A 17,760-nucleotide genomic window follows, 5' to 3' on the forward strand; every position below is an offset into this window, starting at 1 on the left:
ACCCATGAATTCTGCTGTCTGCCAGAAAATCCTGAAGGAGAATATCTCACCAAGTCCACCTTTGAAAGGAAAATTAAAGTTTTGATTTTGTGGTTGCCTAATCAAAGTCCAGGTCTGATAAACTTACTTTCTCATGACCAAAATTCCTCCACAGCAGTGTGAAAGACTCATTGCCAGTTTTCACAAATGCTTGATTGCAGATCTCACTGGCTGGCACAAACAGTTATTAGGTTACTAGCTCTTTCACACAGGGCAGGTTTGGATAGCTTTTCTCCTTTAATAAATGAAACCATCATTTAAAACTGCATTTTGCATTTGTTTAGCTTGCCTAACATTTCTTTAAACTGAAACATGTTAGTGAGACAAATATGCAAAAAAAAGAAAGAAAAAAAAATCAGGAAGGGGGCCAATACTTTCTCACAGCACTGCACAATTTACCCCTCTCTCTTTTGACCTTTACCCTAGTTGCACTCTCTCAGGTAAACAACTTCTTAAGACCTTACAGTTAGGATGTTCATTGTTTATGATGAAGGTAGAGTCTTTATTTTTAGGTTTTGTGTCGTTTAATGTACTTCTAGTTAAACATACATAAGTGTCCATTTTTGCTTGCTCTTAGAGAAAAATACAGTTCGAATCGCGAGCTTTGTTTTGAAAGTCTATACCGGAAATTCATTTTGATCTCGGTTATCTTTGCTACCGAAAGCTTTTCAGCCTCCTCTTTTTATCGGGTGCCTTAAGGAGGAAAGGGAGGTTGGCCAAGCGGCAATTTCGATAAAACAATCAATTTTTTCATAAAACTTCAATCTGAGGCTTTGTCTGCTCAACTTTTCTCAACTCAGCTGCTCGCTGTCAGTCAGGGGTCTCGATTACTTCTGCTGCTAGGCTTTCTGGGAATTGAAGTTCAAAGCGGCACATCTTGCTTTATTGATAAAGAGACGGGTATTAATTTGCCAAGAACATATCTTCATCTACACGTATACACTCCAGGTTTCTATCATTTCATTCAAAACTAGTTTTTTGTATGCTTATTGGCTCACTTTAACACGCGCGCACACACACACACACACAAAAGGACTACAGCATCTTCTTACAGCTTTTATTTATTTATTTATTTATTTTTTTGTTGAGTGGAATTTCTTTGAAGGAAATGTAATTTATGTTGTCCCCTTCTGAATATGACATTGTAGAGTTGAATATGAAGAAATAAAAAGACAGGACCTTCAAAAATCTGTCATATGAGAGTATATTTCAATGTCACAAGCCAAACTTGGTAGAATAAGTCATTACAGCTGAACCAACAGAGCATTAAGACAGAGCGGGTTTGCCTCTCAGTACACTGCTTCACGTAACCTGTTCTACTGTTATTATGAGCCCCATGTCCTCAGTGGTGCGACACCAAACAGAACCCCCTTCCTTCCCCTGTGACTAATAATTTTAAAACATTCAATGGTATCACTTCTTTTAATTGTCTGCACTTAGAATAGATAAAAACACAATACCATCAAAAATAGAGAATGGTCAAGAAAACCTCATTTAAAAAAAAAAAGTAGGAAAAACAAGAGAATGACATCTTTGTCTGTGTAAGCATGACCATGGGAAAGAAACAAGGAAAATAAAAGTGTACATTCCTAATCATGCAATATACAAATTTTAATCTAACAGTATGCACAGAATGATCAGTATTAGGACAGCGTGTGATTAGAGAAGTCGTTTCTCAGATTCATGGATATCATTTTCAGGAGCGCGTACATAATTTTTTTCTACTGACGTTCCTGAAAAACAGCTGATCACCTCTGATTTCAGACTCTACTACTGAAAATCTAGTGGAATGGCTGACTTGACCTTCAGGCCAGACATCATTATATTTCTTATCTACAATAGCAGACAAATGCAAGAGAGGAGGGCCTTACCAGTATATATATGAACAGAGACGCTACCAAGTCTTTTTTTCCTTTCACTCTTGCTACTACAAGGATCAGTTGAAGTGGACGGGGTGGTTGCTTTAAACATGAATGATCCAAATGAAGACATCAAACAGAGTTCAGCAGGAAGTTGGGTGTTGTGTTTTCTTTAGTCTCTCCTAACACACACATACACACAAAGTAGCAAGGCAGTTTCTGGAGGGAAAAAGAAACATGGGGGGATTTATATGGGTGGGTCAGCTGGCTTTTTCTGTGATGCATGAGAGGGAGACGGGCGCAAATATTTCACGAGGACAGACAAAAACCACATAACTGCTGCTGCTGACGGAGGCGACGCTTCCTTACTGTGGAAGCCGTGTTGATTAATACTGACTCACAGGGCGCTTCAAGCCACTGACCAGTTAACAGCGTCCGCTTAGTAGTAAATGACTTTTAGCAATCTCATATGCAGACCAGCAGTTTTAAAAGAAACAGTACAGGCAGGCTGAGAGTATAAGTGTGGTGTCCTTTAACTTGTCACAGGTTGTCTTTCCCCCCCCACAGAGGACAGTGATGTCAGCTCTTTACGTCAGATTATTCCGTGAACACGTTGGCCAAGTGACGACCTGCCTTCAGACAAAGAACAGCATCCTGCTTTACAATATTATTACATCTTCTATACAATAACTAAACCATCCATGCGTGGTAGAACACAGGTGGCTTTGTCAGGTGTAATAGAAACCTCACATTGCACTGGATTTGCCAAAGGAATGATATGTTCAAAGTCCTTGGGGAGGGTCAATCTGCAGTTTAGCACTGTTAGATCAGTGCACTCAGGGGAGAGGTGGGGGCTCTACAAGACTTATGAAGTGCCGGAGTAGGTCAGACTGCAGGGCTAAGGCACAGAGCAAAACTACTGAACTACTGTACAATCACCCGTAGAGACACAAGGATTCGGTTCAACTAAACACCAGCAGATCTGCTCTGAGCCTCGCCAAGAGGCAAGTAGGGCAAAAGCACCCCGATACAAGCTTAAAACCCATGCCTTATTTGTAGCTTTGGTTTCACCTCTGCTCTCCTCTCATTGCACTTGCCCAGTGTCTGGTCTTCTCCAGGCACCAGGTCAGTGGTGGGTGAGCAGGTTATAGCGCCCATCTAGTCCGAAAAAAGAGTCAATCACCTGATTTATCTTTTTTCAAGGCCTACACAGATGAGCAGCACACACAGATTTTAGTGAGCAGTAAAGAAGGGGATTAGATGAAGGCGCAGTCAGGTTTCAGACAAAGATAAAGAAAAAGAAAAGACAAAACAACAAAACAAACCAAAGACAAAAACGTCAAAACAGTAAAAATACAATTCAACCATTAACAGCAAAAGTCCAGTTGTCAACATTACATGACGCGACCGTCACAGATTGAATTCCCGACAGAGTGGAGGGCGGAAAGAGACGCAGGAAAGAGAAGAGGACGCCAGGCGTCCAGAAACGGGAGCTCAGTCAGAGTCGGGGTGCAACAGGGCGGCTGTTCGAAAACTAGGAAGTAAAAATGAAAATTACACTGCAGAGAAGATGAAGCATGTACACAATGAGTCTGTAAAGCAACATCAAGTGTGAGGGAGTGACCACAGAGTGCAAAGAGGGGCAAAGTGTGGGGCGCTGGAGAAGCTGAGAAGGGGAAAGAAATCTTGCAAATCTGCAGACTAATAAATAGGGCGATACTGGAAGTGGCAGTCGCAGTGTTTCGTAACGTGATTATGTTGTGTTTCAGTGAGGGAGGGGCGGGATGGAGCGGTAGGGTGGAGGGTGGGGCACCCTTCGGCTGTCAGACACAATCAGCACTGAGAGAAGGTCTGCTTGATCTCATCCAGCACATTCCCAAGCAGCGTTGGCTCGTCACATTTAGCGTCAATGGACACAGTCTGACCAGACTGGGAGAGAGGGGGAGAGAAGTGGGGGACAATGTCAGCATCACCACCTGAAAACTCTTTTCATCTTCGGTTTTAACTCAGATTTATGTTATTGTCGCTTACAGTTTTGACCAGCAGACAGACATGGTGACCCTGGATAGACCTGCTGTACATGGAGGCACAGGAGTCGATCCTCTCCACAACTAATCAAAGACGAGAAAGAAGCACAATCACAAATGCAGCGCATCAGAATTAATGTCAAAATTACCCAGCATTAATACACTTTTCAAACATTCCCCTCTGATGATTGTAATTTCCTGCATGTGAAGTAGCACAGGTTTCAGGTCCCCCGAAAAAAGTGATAATGTAAAGGTACCAGAAAAGTGGTGGTGGAAGCAGATCCTGGCCAGAAGGTGATGGAAGGGCATGTTAACTCCCTCCAGTCTGACAGAGCTGCTCTTCAGATCTCCCGACTCCAGCAACTTTGCAAACGCATCACTGAGAGAGCAAAAGAACAAAAAGAAGTCAGTTTTAGATTTCTCCATTACTAAAATCTAACGAAGATTCAACAGATTTTAATGATTCCCAGACCGTGGTTCTTGATCTTTTTAATTTAAAATTTCACACAAGCTCTATCTTAAAACAAGTACAAGTGAAATTTACTGATATTTATTCTTCCTCAAAGATGGCCATTTTCTACTGCCACGCTTAAACCACAGTCTCACCACTCAGTCTACAAACTCTCCCACTCCAAAGATTTCTCCCTGGAAACACTTTGAGAGGAGTTTCAACAGCTTCTTTAAAAAGTTTAAATGACTCACTGAAACTCTGATATGAATGGAGGAGTGGCATAACCAACCTGTAACAAGGAGTAGTGATCAGGTAGGAGGTGCAGGTAAAGTGCAGTTTGAAGTCCAGTTTCTCATGAGTGGAGGAGTCCTCGTTCTGTGGGAATGGAGCAAAACGGCATATTAAAAACACCTGTTTGATTCCTTCATAGGTCTCAGAATTAACTCATCTGCTACTAGGCCAACTCTAGTATTACAAATACAAAAGATGAATTAATTAAGCCGCAGGTTTAATAATAATGTATAAAAAATCCTGTCAATCTTGTTTGCGTTTCATTTGGATTTCAGCTTTTTCATTAGATTTTGTTTTCTTTTTAGTATACACGGCACTTGTTTGGTTTTCCTACGAACCTTTACAATAAAGGTGAGGGTTCCTTTCAGCTTCTGCGGCATTACGATGCTCTGCACAGTGAAGACAAATCGTGCTTCATTGGACACTCCTACAAGAAAAAACAGAAGCTCTCAGCATCAAATCATGGAACTCAACAACTTTAAAAACTCATATAATACAATTTTTTAAGTTGCTGCTTGAATCATCTGTAACTCAGTAAAAAGGATGGACATTTATTCTGAAAAGCCCCACTACAATTACCAGGAAAATGCTTGTTTTATTTTATTTTTTTAGTAAGCCAATATTATAGCAAAGGATAACTATGATGCCCATTTCCAACCCCATATTTTCCATCTTGGGTTATGCTAGACTAGCTTTACATGGTTTAAGTAATACTAATTTATCTTATCCTGGGCCTCAGATAATAATCTGCCTGAACAAAAGAAACAAACAAAAACTCTTTCAGCTCAATTCAACCTCAGTTTAAGCTAACTTACTTCTGATTGGATGCCCCTCCAAAATATGAATACTAAAGATTTGAGGGGGGCTATGGGCTTTTAATTCACAGTCATGAATGGATGGATTCATACACGATTTTTCTTTAGATAATAACTGACCAGGGGGAAGCTGGAAGGGGACGGTAAGGCCATCATGTGGACCTGACCCTTCTGGCCTCTGCAGCTTGGAGTTCAGAGAGTCCAGCACATTGAACTCCATGGATTTGAGGAAGCTGTCACTCTTATTTTCAAAGATGACAGACACCACCACCTGACTGCCATCCTGTAGGTTCCCCTGGATGTCACACACCTTCCGGGGAAGAGGGAAAACAAGGAAAGTGCTAAACGTGGATTTTGGAACAGTGAATTACGGTCTCATCTTTCCTCTCTTTTACACAGTGTTAACAAGGCAAATCAGAGTCATTACCCAGATCCAGAGCACACATCACCATTTCCAAGAAGTGAACACAAGGAGATAATCACAAGGACAGAATCATTCTCAGAAACCGAGCGCTGCTGCGCTAGAGAAACATAAATTAGTCTGCCCAAGGAGGAAGGCCTGTAAAGAGCAACGAGACCAGAGAGAAACACATCTAGGACAAAACTTTAACCAATACCTGATCAGCATCCTCCATCATCTTTAAAGAGAGGAAGAGAAAAAGAAATCTGTATATGATAGTTCTTTTTGGTTTTTTTAACTCTAATTACTCCACATGCTGGATCTTGGAAACAACAACGTTTCTCTTCCTCAGCATCTAGAAAGAAATGTGTGCTATAATGTAGCAAGAAAATTATTTTATTTATTGTCTCACTAAAGTAAACAGAAGAACCCAACATGTCGAAATAAAGCAGAATATTTATCACAATCTGGTTCCCTTGGTGCATTTTAATTAACAATGCAAACTATTAGATTGGAGAAGGCATGAGCAGCTTTGGATGCTAAAAATTAAATTCGAAAATTAAATGTTTCCATGGCCAAAATGAGACCGGAATTATTTTAACAAATTGAGAGCAAAACAAATTTCCAAAGCCTGGCATCGCAGTCACCATCACTCACCATCTTGATGTAGGAGTTCTCAGCCAGCAGGCAGTAATTGGACATGGGCTGAAAGGAGAGAAGAGCTCAGGTCAGAGGAGGCGTTCTCAGCCACTAAGCATGCTAACTAGGCAACAGGAGCTCCTACCTAGCTGCTATATAACAAGGAAGGCAGTGTGTGCTGGCAGCAGTAAGTGGGTTTACCCAGTGGAGCTCAGATGAATGATGATAAATTATACTGCCTACATGCGGCTTTGAGTTATTCGTGTCTTTGAGGTCAGTAAGCTTTTGTTTGTCTGTTTTCAATCGAAGAGGAATGACACAAAGATGCCAATTTAATTTTTACTTCACTCATATCATCTCTACTTTAACATCCATCAAATGCTAAAACCAAAGAGTGCTGTACATAATGTTTTGTTGTACGTATCAATATGGTATTGTACATACCTATACATCTATATCATCAATTCCTCATGTATATACTGTATAGTAACCAGTTATCCATCCCCAGCTTGGTAAATGTTTTATTCCAAGATCTTGGCGCACTGCACATTTAAATATGCTATACAAATTGCTATTGTCTGTGTCGTGCTTTTATCAGTAATGTTTCTTATCTATTCTGTTAAGTAAATTGAGAGCAACGAAGAAAAAGAATGAGCCTAATTCTTTGTACGTGTACATTTTGTTGTACCGATTCTGATTTAGGAAACATAACCCGTAGTTTACAAATTAAAAGTAATGATCGGTTAAGTTTAATGTTGTGGTTGTTCGACACTGACCGGCAGAGGCTCCTCCTCCTCGACGGTGCCATTCTGCACAGACTCCTCTCCACCTCCATCGCTGTGGTGGTGATGGTGATGATGCTTCTTTTTCTTTTTCTTCTCCTTCTCTTCCTTCTCTTTTTTCTGCTTCTTCTTCTTGTGCTTGGAGGACTTCTATAGAGAAAAACCAAAGAAGGAGAAGGAGATAAATTTCCTGAAGTGATGTTTAATCGCCATTGAGTGTTAATGCTAATGAAAATAAAACACAAAGTGGCAGAATTACTCCCCCAGAGCCCACAGAAACTGGCAGGTCTGCGACACATCGTTCACACAAATGTATCAGAATTAGAGTTGCCAATTCCCCGAGTCCAGTCGGGGTTATTGTAAACTGGAATCTCAAGCAGTGCTGTCAAACTTTGTTCCTTCCAACTATTGCCTCGTCTGCGTTAACTCACACTCTCCTCCGTCTCGGTGTCTTTGGGCTCCTCGGGCTCAGAGTCGGCCGCTGTGCCAGCAGGCGCCTCGGGCGCTGGGGCTGCTTCTGCTACTGTTGCTGCTTCCTGTTCAGATACACCAGCACGCCACCAAATAAACACACAAACAAGAACAACCACAGCGTTTAACACATGCAAAACTTTCTACCACTTCTGTGTTGACATAGGTAAGTGAGGTTAGTGAGTTCACTCAGTCATTCATAAGAGAAGTCATTCATGATCACCTGCAACCTACTGAGCTGAGTGACACCACAAACAAACATCAGGTACAATGAGCCAAGAGTGTTGCATGGAAGAATGCTAAACATGAGCATATCATGTTTGTATGGACCTCTACACCTACAGTGGTTTTGCTGTACAACTGCTGGATCCACTGCACTAAACAGCTACACTGGGTGCTGCTCGAAACTGAAGCAGGCTGACTGACAAGCTAAATATATGCAACAGTATGATCTGGGACGCTGGTGTGACAGCCAGAACAAAAACAAGCGTTCCACCAAGACATCGATGCATATTACTGGGGCAGCTTTAACTCTTGGGCTGACAGTTCAAATGATTAATAACAGAAATGCCCAAAGGGAAAGTTAAAAGGCCTGACAGATCTGAGCGTAAAGTCATGTTACATGTATAGCTAAGGAAACAGTGTGCCTGTTATTCAGTCTTTTCATGGAACAGTCAGGATGAAATAGTGGAGCAACTGGATAGCTTAGCTTATTTAAACAAGCTGGAAATGGTGTGAGAGCGCTGTCCTGGCATGACCACAGGCCACATAGATTTAATTTAAAACAACTGAGAAAGTAATTTTCCTATTTTTTTTAAATGAAAGAAAACAGTCATCAAAAAGTCTATTAGTAAAGGTGAAGTTTAGCAGCTGATTTGGGAAATTCTACTTTGTTTTCAAACAGAAACAAAAGATAATTATGGCCCCACACTGAAGAGATAATGGAGAGTGGATATTGTGCTCATACAGTGGTGACGTAAGAGGAAAGGACTCTGGGCCAATTTCTGGGGAGCCGTTTACCCCTCTTCCACCACTGCGGTGCTGGTGTCCAACCTAGAACCATGAAAGGCTATCCCAGCAATAACTGTTAGCTGAAGCTCACATATCCTGTCTACCACTAAAATAACTCCAGCTTCTGTTTGTGTTTGTGTGTGTGTGTGTGTGTGTGTGTGTGTGTGTGTGTGTGTGTGTGTGTGTGTGTGTGTGTGTGTGTGTGTGTACCAGGACCACACTGGTTCAAAGACATATTAGTGACATTTGGTCCATTGTCACTTCTTCAAAAATAAAGAAATCAATAAATAAAGATCACAAAAAACAAAAACAAAACAATAAAAAGTAACAGCACCTGTTCTGACATCATGACTGACACAACACAAGGCAAGAAGAAGTGCGAGACAAATACAGATACATACTGTGTACACACACATGCTAGAAAGCAGAAGGGTGCTGGAAAATGACAGAATATAGTGTTGTGAGCCCTGTGAAAGAGAGGCAGTGTCAAAAGATGCAGAGGGGAGGAAAAAAAAAAAAAAGGAACAACTGAAGGGCAGCAGAGACAGAATGTATGGTTACACCAATGTCTGAGGCAGGTTGATTGAAAACCGTGTCATGAAACTGAACAGATGTGGGCAGGACAGGGTGAGAGAGACAGAAAGAGAGCGAGAGAGAGAGAGAGAAAGAGGGGCGTGACTCAACCTGGGTGTTAGAGGGCACTGGAGCATTTGAGAGCCAGAAATCCAGGTCCGAAACCTAAAAGAGGAAGGGAGGGAGAGGAGCGCGAGGAGGTGAGAGGGGTGAGGGCCAAACAGGTTCTGTGTCTTACTACTATTCATGAAAATGGATACAGAGAATACACTGTCCTGTTTCATGAATAAATCAAGTATTTGGCAAGAGACTGCACAGTCGGCTACGAGGAAACTGATACTTGATCGCTATAGCCGATTGAAAGACAGGCTGGGAAAAAGCAATGGAAGCGCCGAGTTAATGAACATGATAAAACGTGTCTGCTTGCATTTAACCATTTGACAGAATTTGTAGAGCACTCCTTAAGGCAGACCTTCCCAAAGTGTGGGGCCCGCCCCCTAGGAGGGGCGCAGAGCCATTGCAGGGGGGCGCGGTACGAAAAGGAAAAACAAAACAAAAAAAAACATTTTTCTTGTAAAACAAAGGGGGACCTAGCAAAAAAGTTTGGGAACCACTGCCTTAAGGTATCCTTTAAGCCATTTTAATTATAATTTTATAGATCTGGTAATTAAAATCAGTGTTTGGATGTTAGATACAAACTGCGGCGCCGCGTAGGAAACATCATCGGTCCAACATGTTATAAAGGCGTACCTCAGCACTAGTTGAAGTGGGCTGTGCTTCCACCTCCTTCGTTTCTTCCGATTGGACCACGGGCTCTTCTGCTTGACCTCCAAGAAGATCCTCCTCCTTTTCTTCATGTTTGTGTTTTTTCTTCTTCTTCTCTTCTTTGCTCCTCTGTGAAAACAGGAGAATATATTCCAGTCGGTGTCAGTCATGTTAAGAAATGCAAACACTGAGTCATCAAATTGTGACGGCGCAGCTGACAGCGCACTACTGTTCTCCCCTCGCTCTGAGTGCTCCGTGAATCTGATTTATGACCAGAAGGTGGGAAATGTTTCCAGCATCTTAACCTCACCTTCCTATCCCTCTCTTTATCTTTCTTCTTGTCCCTCTTTTCTTTGCTGCTCTTCTTCTTGGGTTCCTGTGGCGTGGCATTTTCTGCCTCTCCATCCTCAGCAGAGCTTTTTGGAGCCCCCGCTGCACGATGTGACCTGACCGGTAGCTTCTCGCTGTCTGCAAGCGGCCTGCACAAACAAAACATACAGATACATATTTTAACTCTAACTGGGAGGTGATTTTGATCCTCCTGGGCTACATCATCTGAAAGATGCATTCCTTGAGTATTAATTGTTAAAGGTGAACAAGGCATGTAGGGTGCAGCAATCCACCATTCTCAAGCACATGTTCTGCACTGTGAAGCAGCCAGGTCTCATTCAAAGCACAAGACATTCCTCTAGCAGAGCTCCACACGGTCGATCGATCCTAATAACGTCCTCCATACTGAAGTGATAAGAGCTGGTAAACTTACAGTGGGGCAAAAAAGTATTTAGTCAGCCACCGATTGTGCAAGTTCCCCCACTTAAAATGATGACAGAGGTCAGTAATTTGCACCTGAGGTACACTTCAACTGTGAGAGACAGAATGTGAAAAAAAAAAAAAATCCATGAATCCACATGGTAGGATTTGTAAAGAATTTATTCGTAAATTAGGGTGGAAAATAAGTATTTGGTCACCTCAAACAAGGAAAATCTCTGGCTCTCACAGACCTGTAACGTCTTCTGTAAGAAGCTTTTCTGTCCCCCACTCGTTACCTGTATGAATGGCACCTGCTTGAACTCATCATCTGTATAAAAGACACCTGCCCACAGCCGCAAACAGTCAGACTCCAAACTCCGCCATGGCCAAGACCAAAGAGCTTTCGAAGGACACCAGGAAAAGTATTGTAGACCTGCACCAGACTGGGAAGAGTGAATCTACAATAGGCAAGCAGCTTGGTGTGAAAAAATCAACTGTGGGAGCAATCATCAGAAAATGGAAGACATACAAGACCACTGATAATCTCCCTCGATCTGGGGCTCCACGCAAGATCTCATCCCGTGGGGTCAAAATGATCATGAGAACGGTGAGCAAAGATCCCAGAACCACACGGGGGGACCTGGTGAATGACCTGCAGAGAGCTGGGACCAAAGTAACAAAGGTCACCATCAGTAACACACTACAACGGCAGGGAATCAAATCCCGCAGTGCCAGACGTGTTCCGCTGCTGAAGCCAGTGCATGTCCAGGCCCGTCTGAAGTTTGCCAGAGAGCACATGGATGATACAGCAGAGGATTGGGAGAATGTCATGTGGTCAGATGAAACCAAAGTAGAACTTTTTGGTATAAACTCAACTCGTCGTGTTTGGAGGAAGAAGAATACTGAGTTGCATCCCAAGAACACCATACCTACTGTGAAGCATGGGGGTGGAAACATCATGCTATGGGGCTGTTTTTCTGCCAAGGGGACAGGACGACTGATCCGTGTTAAGGACAGAATGAATGGGGCCATGTATCGTGAGATTTTGAGCCAAAACCTCCTTCCATCAGTGAGAACTTTGAAGATGAAACGAGGCTGGCTCTTCCAACATGACAATGATCCAAAACACACCGCCCGGGCAACAAAGGAGTGGCTCCGTAAGAAGCATTTGAAAGTCCTGGAGTGGCCTAGCCAGTCTCCAGACCTCAACCCCATAGAAAATCTGTGGCCGGAGTTGAAAGTCCGTGTTGCTCGGCGACAGCCCCAAAACATCACTGCTCTCGAGAAGATCTGCATGGAGGAATGGGCCAAAATACCAGCTACTGTGTGTGCAAACCTGGTAAAGACCTATAGTAAACGTTTGACCTCTGTTATTGCCAACAAAGGTTATGTTACAAAGTATTGAGTTGTATTTTTGTTATTGACCAAATACTTATTTTCCACCCTGATTTACGAATAAATTCTTTACAAATCCTACCATGTGGATTCATGGATTTTTTTTTCACATTCTGTCTCTCACAGTTGAAGTGTACCTCTGGTGCAAATTACTGACCTCTGTCATCATTTTAAGTGGGGGAACTTGCACAATCGGTGGCTGACTAAATACTTTTTTGCCCCACTGTATGTCTTAAAAGCCGGAAATTAGGAGTTAGTAGCGTGCACTATAGCCCCCTGTTGGAAAATCTTTATATATAATATAAAATCTAATATAGATATTATATAAAACCATGCTGTGTCATCAGTCTCCAATTTAAGTAAATTTTCTTTTTTGGTTTTATTCTTTCAGCTTTAAATTCCTAGAATTAAGTAACCTTGCTTTTGTGGTGTCATTTTTCTTTTAGAATTACAATCCAAAAGAAAGACTTCCACATGTGTTTTTGTAAACATTAATTTATAAGACCAAAACTGTTTACAGCTTGTCCTGCATGATCTCATCAACACATTATTCAAACGATCCACATTCTATCCTTGGCTTAAGGCCACATCTTTTTCCACTGAGGGCAGGCAAAGCGTATCCACTTAAAAACAGCTGGAGACAGTCTGGGGGCATGCCAAGTCTACTAAACTCAGCTGAGCAGATCTAAGAGAAAAGAATTACACTATTGCGTCGAACCGCTGGGATAGGTTTCTAAAAGCATGTTGATGCCGATTGCCCAGTACAAGAAAAAGAAGAGCCAACATGCTTTTAGGAAACTATTCTGGGAATTTAAAGGGTGAAAGATTAAGTCCTGAGAACATCAGCAGCCAGTTCTTATTTTCTTTCTTTCTAGGAAATCATTTTGTTTCCCTTTCTTTAAGGACAGATAAATCAGAACTGCTTGTTCAGAAATAGAGATGCTGATATTTTCAAGAACATTAAAAAAAATAAAAAAGAAGAAGAAGAAGTTTTAAGAGAGGCGGGATACTACAATATCGTTATGCATCACTAGGTCAAATGCTACAACTAAAGAACAGATCGAAGGGAAGAAGAGCAAAAAGAGAAAGTGGACATTACAAGCTTCAGATAGGTAAGGAACAGACAGCTATATTAGTTGAAAAGAGCAGGACAGCTACTTGGAAAGCAAGACAGAGAGAAAGACAAAGGTGACCTGTGCACAGTCAGAGGTCAGGCCCTATGGCTGGGGTGCTACTCACCTGCGCGCAGTTGTTTCCAATAAGCTGCCCACACAAAGAGGCAGTAATGGATGTGTGTAGGCACAGAAAAGAGGAAGCAGAAAGCATGAGGAGGAGTGCGAGGAGGGAGAGGGCCGGTCACACTGGCTTTAATGCTGTGACTGGAAAGCTTCAGGAATAAATGCTAAAACTACACTTTCATGAAATGTTTGGAGAGCAACAGTTTTTATCTCTCTGCCTCAGTACACCAAAACAACAGGTTTGAAACAAAAGGATTAAAATGCAACTTTTAGGTTAAATTTGGAGGATTTAAGAAAAATATTAGCATTGACCACAGTGGTCATTTTTATACAAAGTCCTCCATTTTCATCAACTCAAATATAATTGGACAACTTGACATAATTGCAGGGAATCAAAGTTCATGGCTTATTATTTTTTAAAGGCGTTTTTGGCTAATCGTGTGTCTACATTGTGGAGATTAGTGTCCTGCCTAGATGCTGTGATGTGTTTTTTCTTTACCATGGAAAGCATCCTGCGATCATGCACCACTGCTGACTTACATCATAGCCTGGGCCTTTTCATGTTCACAGGTGCTTCATTTTTTTCTGAATGTTCCAAAATGCTGATTTGGCCACTTCTTATGTTCCCACACTCTCTCTAGTAAATTTGTTTTATTTGTGCACGCTAGGTTTGGCTCGATTCATTTGAAATAAGATCCCCTTTGAGAACGGCTTTTGCATTTGAATTTGAATGAACTGCTTCCAAATGCAAACGCTACACTTGGAATCGACTGCAAACCTTTTACATGCTTAATTCAAAAAACAGCCTAAATCTGTCCACAAAACAGCCCCAATGACACAGGACTGTAAATAAGCTACATCTGGTTGTTGATACGATTTCTTTGTTCAACCACTTGAATTTAACCTAAAGTCTGCTTTTCAGTTTGACTTTGATAGATTCCTTTCAAACAGCTCTCTGTTGAACTCACTATTCAGTTATTTTCTGACATAACTGGACTTCAAACTAGAAATCCTCCAGCTTTAAAACAAGGTACACAACACAAACAACAACTTTGGGTGGAAAATCTTAAATTTCAGTGCCTGGCAGACTAGTTTAGATATAAAAATGATGACTTCAGCATCTTCAAAATCAGCAGTTAAAGTGATGAAGGTCGAACACATGTAAAATAAAACTCACTTGTCCAGGTCGATGTCCAGGGCTTTGTGAGGGTCATTGGGGTCTTTGTCATCGTCATCGCTGGGTAAGGCATTCTGTAGGACAAAACACAAGAGATTAGCTGAGCTACTGACTTCCAGTGATCTTTGTGATGATACAGTAAAAATATATTTATAAAAAACTGAGTGAAAATGATTTTCCTTGAACATGTCAGTGTAAAATAATTAACATTAACTAAATTAAATAATAAAGTAATAAAACTTTCAACACTACATAGAAAGAAGGACCAGGCGGAAAAAGAAGGCTTCAACAACAACTTACAGAATGTTTTAAACTTAGTATTTATAAAAAGTCTTCTTCCATTGATGTCACCACATGCCTACCTCTGGCATCTCCTCTGTAACAATGTCGACCACATGTGCAGGTGTGATGTCCTCCTCGCTCTCTGGGCCTGAGTCGTGTTTCTTCCCTCGCCCACTGCGTTTTTCTTTCCTCTTCTTCTTCTCCTTCTTCTTTTTCTCTGCTCTCTCTTTCTGCCGACGCTCCTCCTCTAGTTTAACGTATTGGTCAGACATAGGCAGACCTGTGGGGTGGGAGGGAGTTGTAGCTAAGGGTAACGTTGATAATTTTCAGTATACGAATAGAAAAATTGTGACACAACAGTATGTTTGCAAGTAAGGCTGCACTTAGATTCAGGTGAAGTTATGATAGTTATATTGGGGTTCCTTTTTTTAGTTTTTGTAGTAATATAAGGATTGCGTGTCCCACCTGGGACTTTGAGAGGCACGCTGAGATCAATCTGCACGACTGGGATGTGTTCCACTCCTGGAGCTTCCTGGTACACCTACACATAAAAGAATTCATCTCAAAAAGGGTTTTGCCATACATGAGCGTAACTACTTTTACTAAATACCCTGTGCAGTGAAAATGACTACCAACACAAAGTAATTACTGAAGACGGTGAGCATACCTTCTGAGAAGATGGAGAGGCCTTGATGTAGAATGGGTTGTTGGCTTGCTCCTGCTTTCTGGCTTCTCTCCTCTTGTAGTGGAAACAAGAAATATAATATGAATTCACGAACAGCCTACGTCACTTATAGCATGAGCTGGGATCCAAGGGGGAAGCCAGATTTACTAACTGTGAGTCTGAGGAGATTAATATTGATTCTGAGTCAATGGCAACTTTAATAAACAGTCACAGACCATTTTATCACATATGTTACCGTTCATTAAAAAATAAAAAATAAAAAAATAAAAAAAATAAAAAAATCAATGATGAAAAAACCTGAAGGCTTTGGCATATAACAACATTTAAAGTAATGTACCGAAACAATAAATAATTCATATCCAAGACTAGAAACAGTGCTGGCAGCATCGTCAGTCTGTCACTTTCTAAAACTAAGATCAAACCTTACAATTCTGCTTCAAAGTCTTGATGCGCGTCTATGACTGCTACAGATCAGAAGAAGTGCACACGGTGGGATTTCCTACTGTTGGAATTAGTGCTTACAGGACCGGATTCGTCCAATCTGCAGACAGTTTCCTCCCCAACCTCAAACCTCTGTCTTAGGTGGCAGAAGAGCCACAGAGCAACACTCAGAACAAAATTAATTCAGATACGAAAAGTTATTTCAGAGGGGAAGATGGAAAACCAAATGTCAATTTCCCCTGATAAAGAAAGCACAAGTCCAACTGGTTTTAAGGCTTTTTTAAGGGAAACCCATCTGCTGAGGTGGCATTAACATGTAGTGACTGCAGGGCCAACATCTCTGTTCCTCTTTTCCTCCATGATCACTTTAAACCATACTCTACTCTTTCTATTAGTCAGCACTTTGTAAAAGAAAACGGTATGAAAATGATGAGACTTTTACTAATCCTGTCCGTTAAAACAACAACAAAAAAGTCAGAGTTGTGTACTGTTTTTGTTCTATGTTCCATCAGTTAAAATTGAGAAGTTGCTTTGAAACTATTTCTTACTCATGGTGGCAATTTTTTCAGCTGACATTATAAAAATTTCAGTAACAACACAAAAAGGTTAAACACCTCAAATGTTACAAGCTAAAACAAAAAACTAATTTGGACATGGAGTCCTGGATCATAACTGCTCTTTGCAGTTTATCAATGATACAAAGACCAACCTACGCACCCTTGCCAGCTCTTTCTCGTCCACCTCTGTGTGACGGGGGCGTGAGTGTTTGGGCTCCTCCTTGGTAAAAATAGCCTTGGGTTGCTCATCCTCAGACTCGCTTTCAGAAGGAGGCTCATTGATCCAAGCATCCAGGTCCAGCCTACACACACAAACATGGTTGTTGTATTCCATTATGAAAAACTCAAAAGCAGACACATGCAGCATAAATGCTGAAACGTTTTAGTTACTCTTGCTGCTACACCTCAAAGGTGAGAAACAAAAACACTGCATTTTAAGCAAAAAGATTATAAACTGTAAAAATATGTGATATTGCAGTTTTGTTTTGTTTATCTCATGTGCTGAGCCAACGTACCCTTCGGGAACAGGCACTTTCTTCTGTGCCTTTGGAGCTACAGGATTGAGTTCTCCAGCAAACAACGCGCTGACTTCTTCTGCTACTTCTATATCCTTCTGCTGCAGTTTCTGGATGTATTTAACTAGCTGCAGGATGCAGGACGCCTGAGGAAAAAGGAGAGGAACTGTAGATTGCAGGTATTTATCCGATTTGTATGCAGTAGGTAACCTTGTAATCTGTGAAGCATTAAAGGTCAGGCTCTGTAAGGACTCTGGCTCTTTCAGTCTTCATTTATCTTACCCTCTCCTGCACCTCGAGGTTAGCACTCTGGACAAACAGTGGTAGCCTGTCTATCATCATCTGGCTGGTTTCCTGTGCAGCTGTGCTGTCTGTGTTCCCCTCTTGGTTCTTCAGGATGGTGGCAAACAGCTTGGCTGCATTCTGCACATATACAGCCTGGATGTGACCAGGTAGGGTCGCGACCTTAGGACGCAGCATGGCCTCCAAAGTCTGCACGGGATTCTCCAGGTGTCTAAAACGAGGGGAAGATTTCTGTTATTTCAGGTTTGGTACTCTCAACCCTCAGGAAGGTTCCCAAACAGATACAGCAGTACA

At 41.6% G+C, this 17,760-nt stretch overlaps 1 protein-coding gene across 8 annotated transcripts in view; it reads right to left on the reverse strand.

Moving 5' to 3' along the window:
* Nucleotides 1-1,084: 1,084 nt before the first annotated feature.
* The window catches only part of ap3d1 (adaptor related protein complex 3 subunit delta 1), a 28,318-nt gene continuing 11,642 nt past the window's right edge, over nt 1,085-17,760 (reverse strand). For 2 of the 8 annotated variants that reach the window (XM_086281962.1, XM_086281960.1), the window contains exons 15-35: nt 17,446-17,677; nt 17,164-17,309; nt 16,809-16,950; nt 15,633-15,704; nt 15,431-15,506; nt 15,046-15,245; nt 14,684-14,757; nt 13,508-13,531; nt 10,434-10,602; nt 10,109-10,252; nt 9,470-9,523; nt 7,735-7,839; nt 7,298-7,453; nt 6,540-6,587; nt 6,100-6,120; nt 5,603-5,792; nt 5,006-5,094; nt 4,666-4,751; nt 4,183-4,304; nt 3,930-4,009; nt 1,085-3,827 (exon numbers count right to left, since the gene is read on the reverse strand). In XM_086281962.1, coding sequence (XP_086138088.1) covers nt 3,732-3,827; nt 3,930-4,009; nt 4,183-4,304; nt 4,666-4,751; nt 5,006-5,094; nt 5,603-5,792; nt 6,100-6,120; nt 6,540-6,587; nt 7,298-7,453; nt 7,735-7,839; nt 9,470-9,523; nt 10,109-10,252; nt 10,434-10,602; nt 13,508-13,531; nt 14,684-14,757; nt 15,046-15,245; nt 15,431-15,506; nt 15,633-15,704; nt 16,809-16,950; nt 17,164-17,309; nt 17,446-17,677 — 2,326 coding nt within the window. In that variant the 3' untranslated portion in view covers nt 1,085-3,731. Of the gene's footprint in view, nt 3,828-3,929; nt 4,010-4,182; nt 4,305-4,665; nt 4,752-5,005; nt 5,095-5,602; nt 5,793-6,099; nt 6,121-6,539; nt 6,588-7,297; nt 7,454-7,734; nt 7,840-9,469; nt 9,524-10,108; nt 10,253-10,433; nt 10,603-13,507; nt 13,532-14,683; nt 14,758-15,045; nt 15,270-15,430; nt 15,507-15,632; nt 15,705-16,808; nt 16,951-17,163; nt 17,310-17,445; nt 17,678-17,760 lie in introns of all 8 variants that reach the window. The other 6 variants (XM_086281965.1, XM_086281963.1, XM_086281959.1 and 3 more) reach the window with 5 other exon arrangements.

This window comes from Aulonocara sp. 'chitande type north' Nkhata Bay, linkage group LG23, assembly GCF_057382095.1.
Source record: "Aulonocara sp. 'chitande type north' Nkhata Bay isolate Kocher_YH1m ecotype deep benthic linkage group LG23, A_spYH_male_GT1.1, whole genome shotgun sequence".
Taxonomy (NCBI): Eukaryota; Metazoa; Chordata; class Actinopteri; order Cichliformes; family Cichlidae; genus Aulonocara; species Aulonocara sp. 'chitande type north' Nkhata Bay.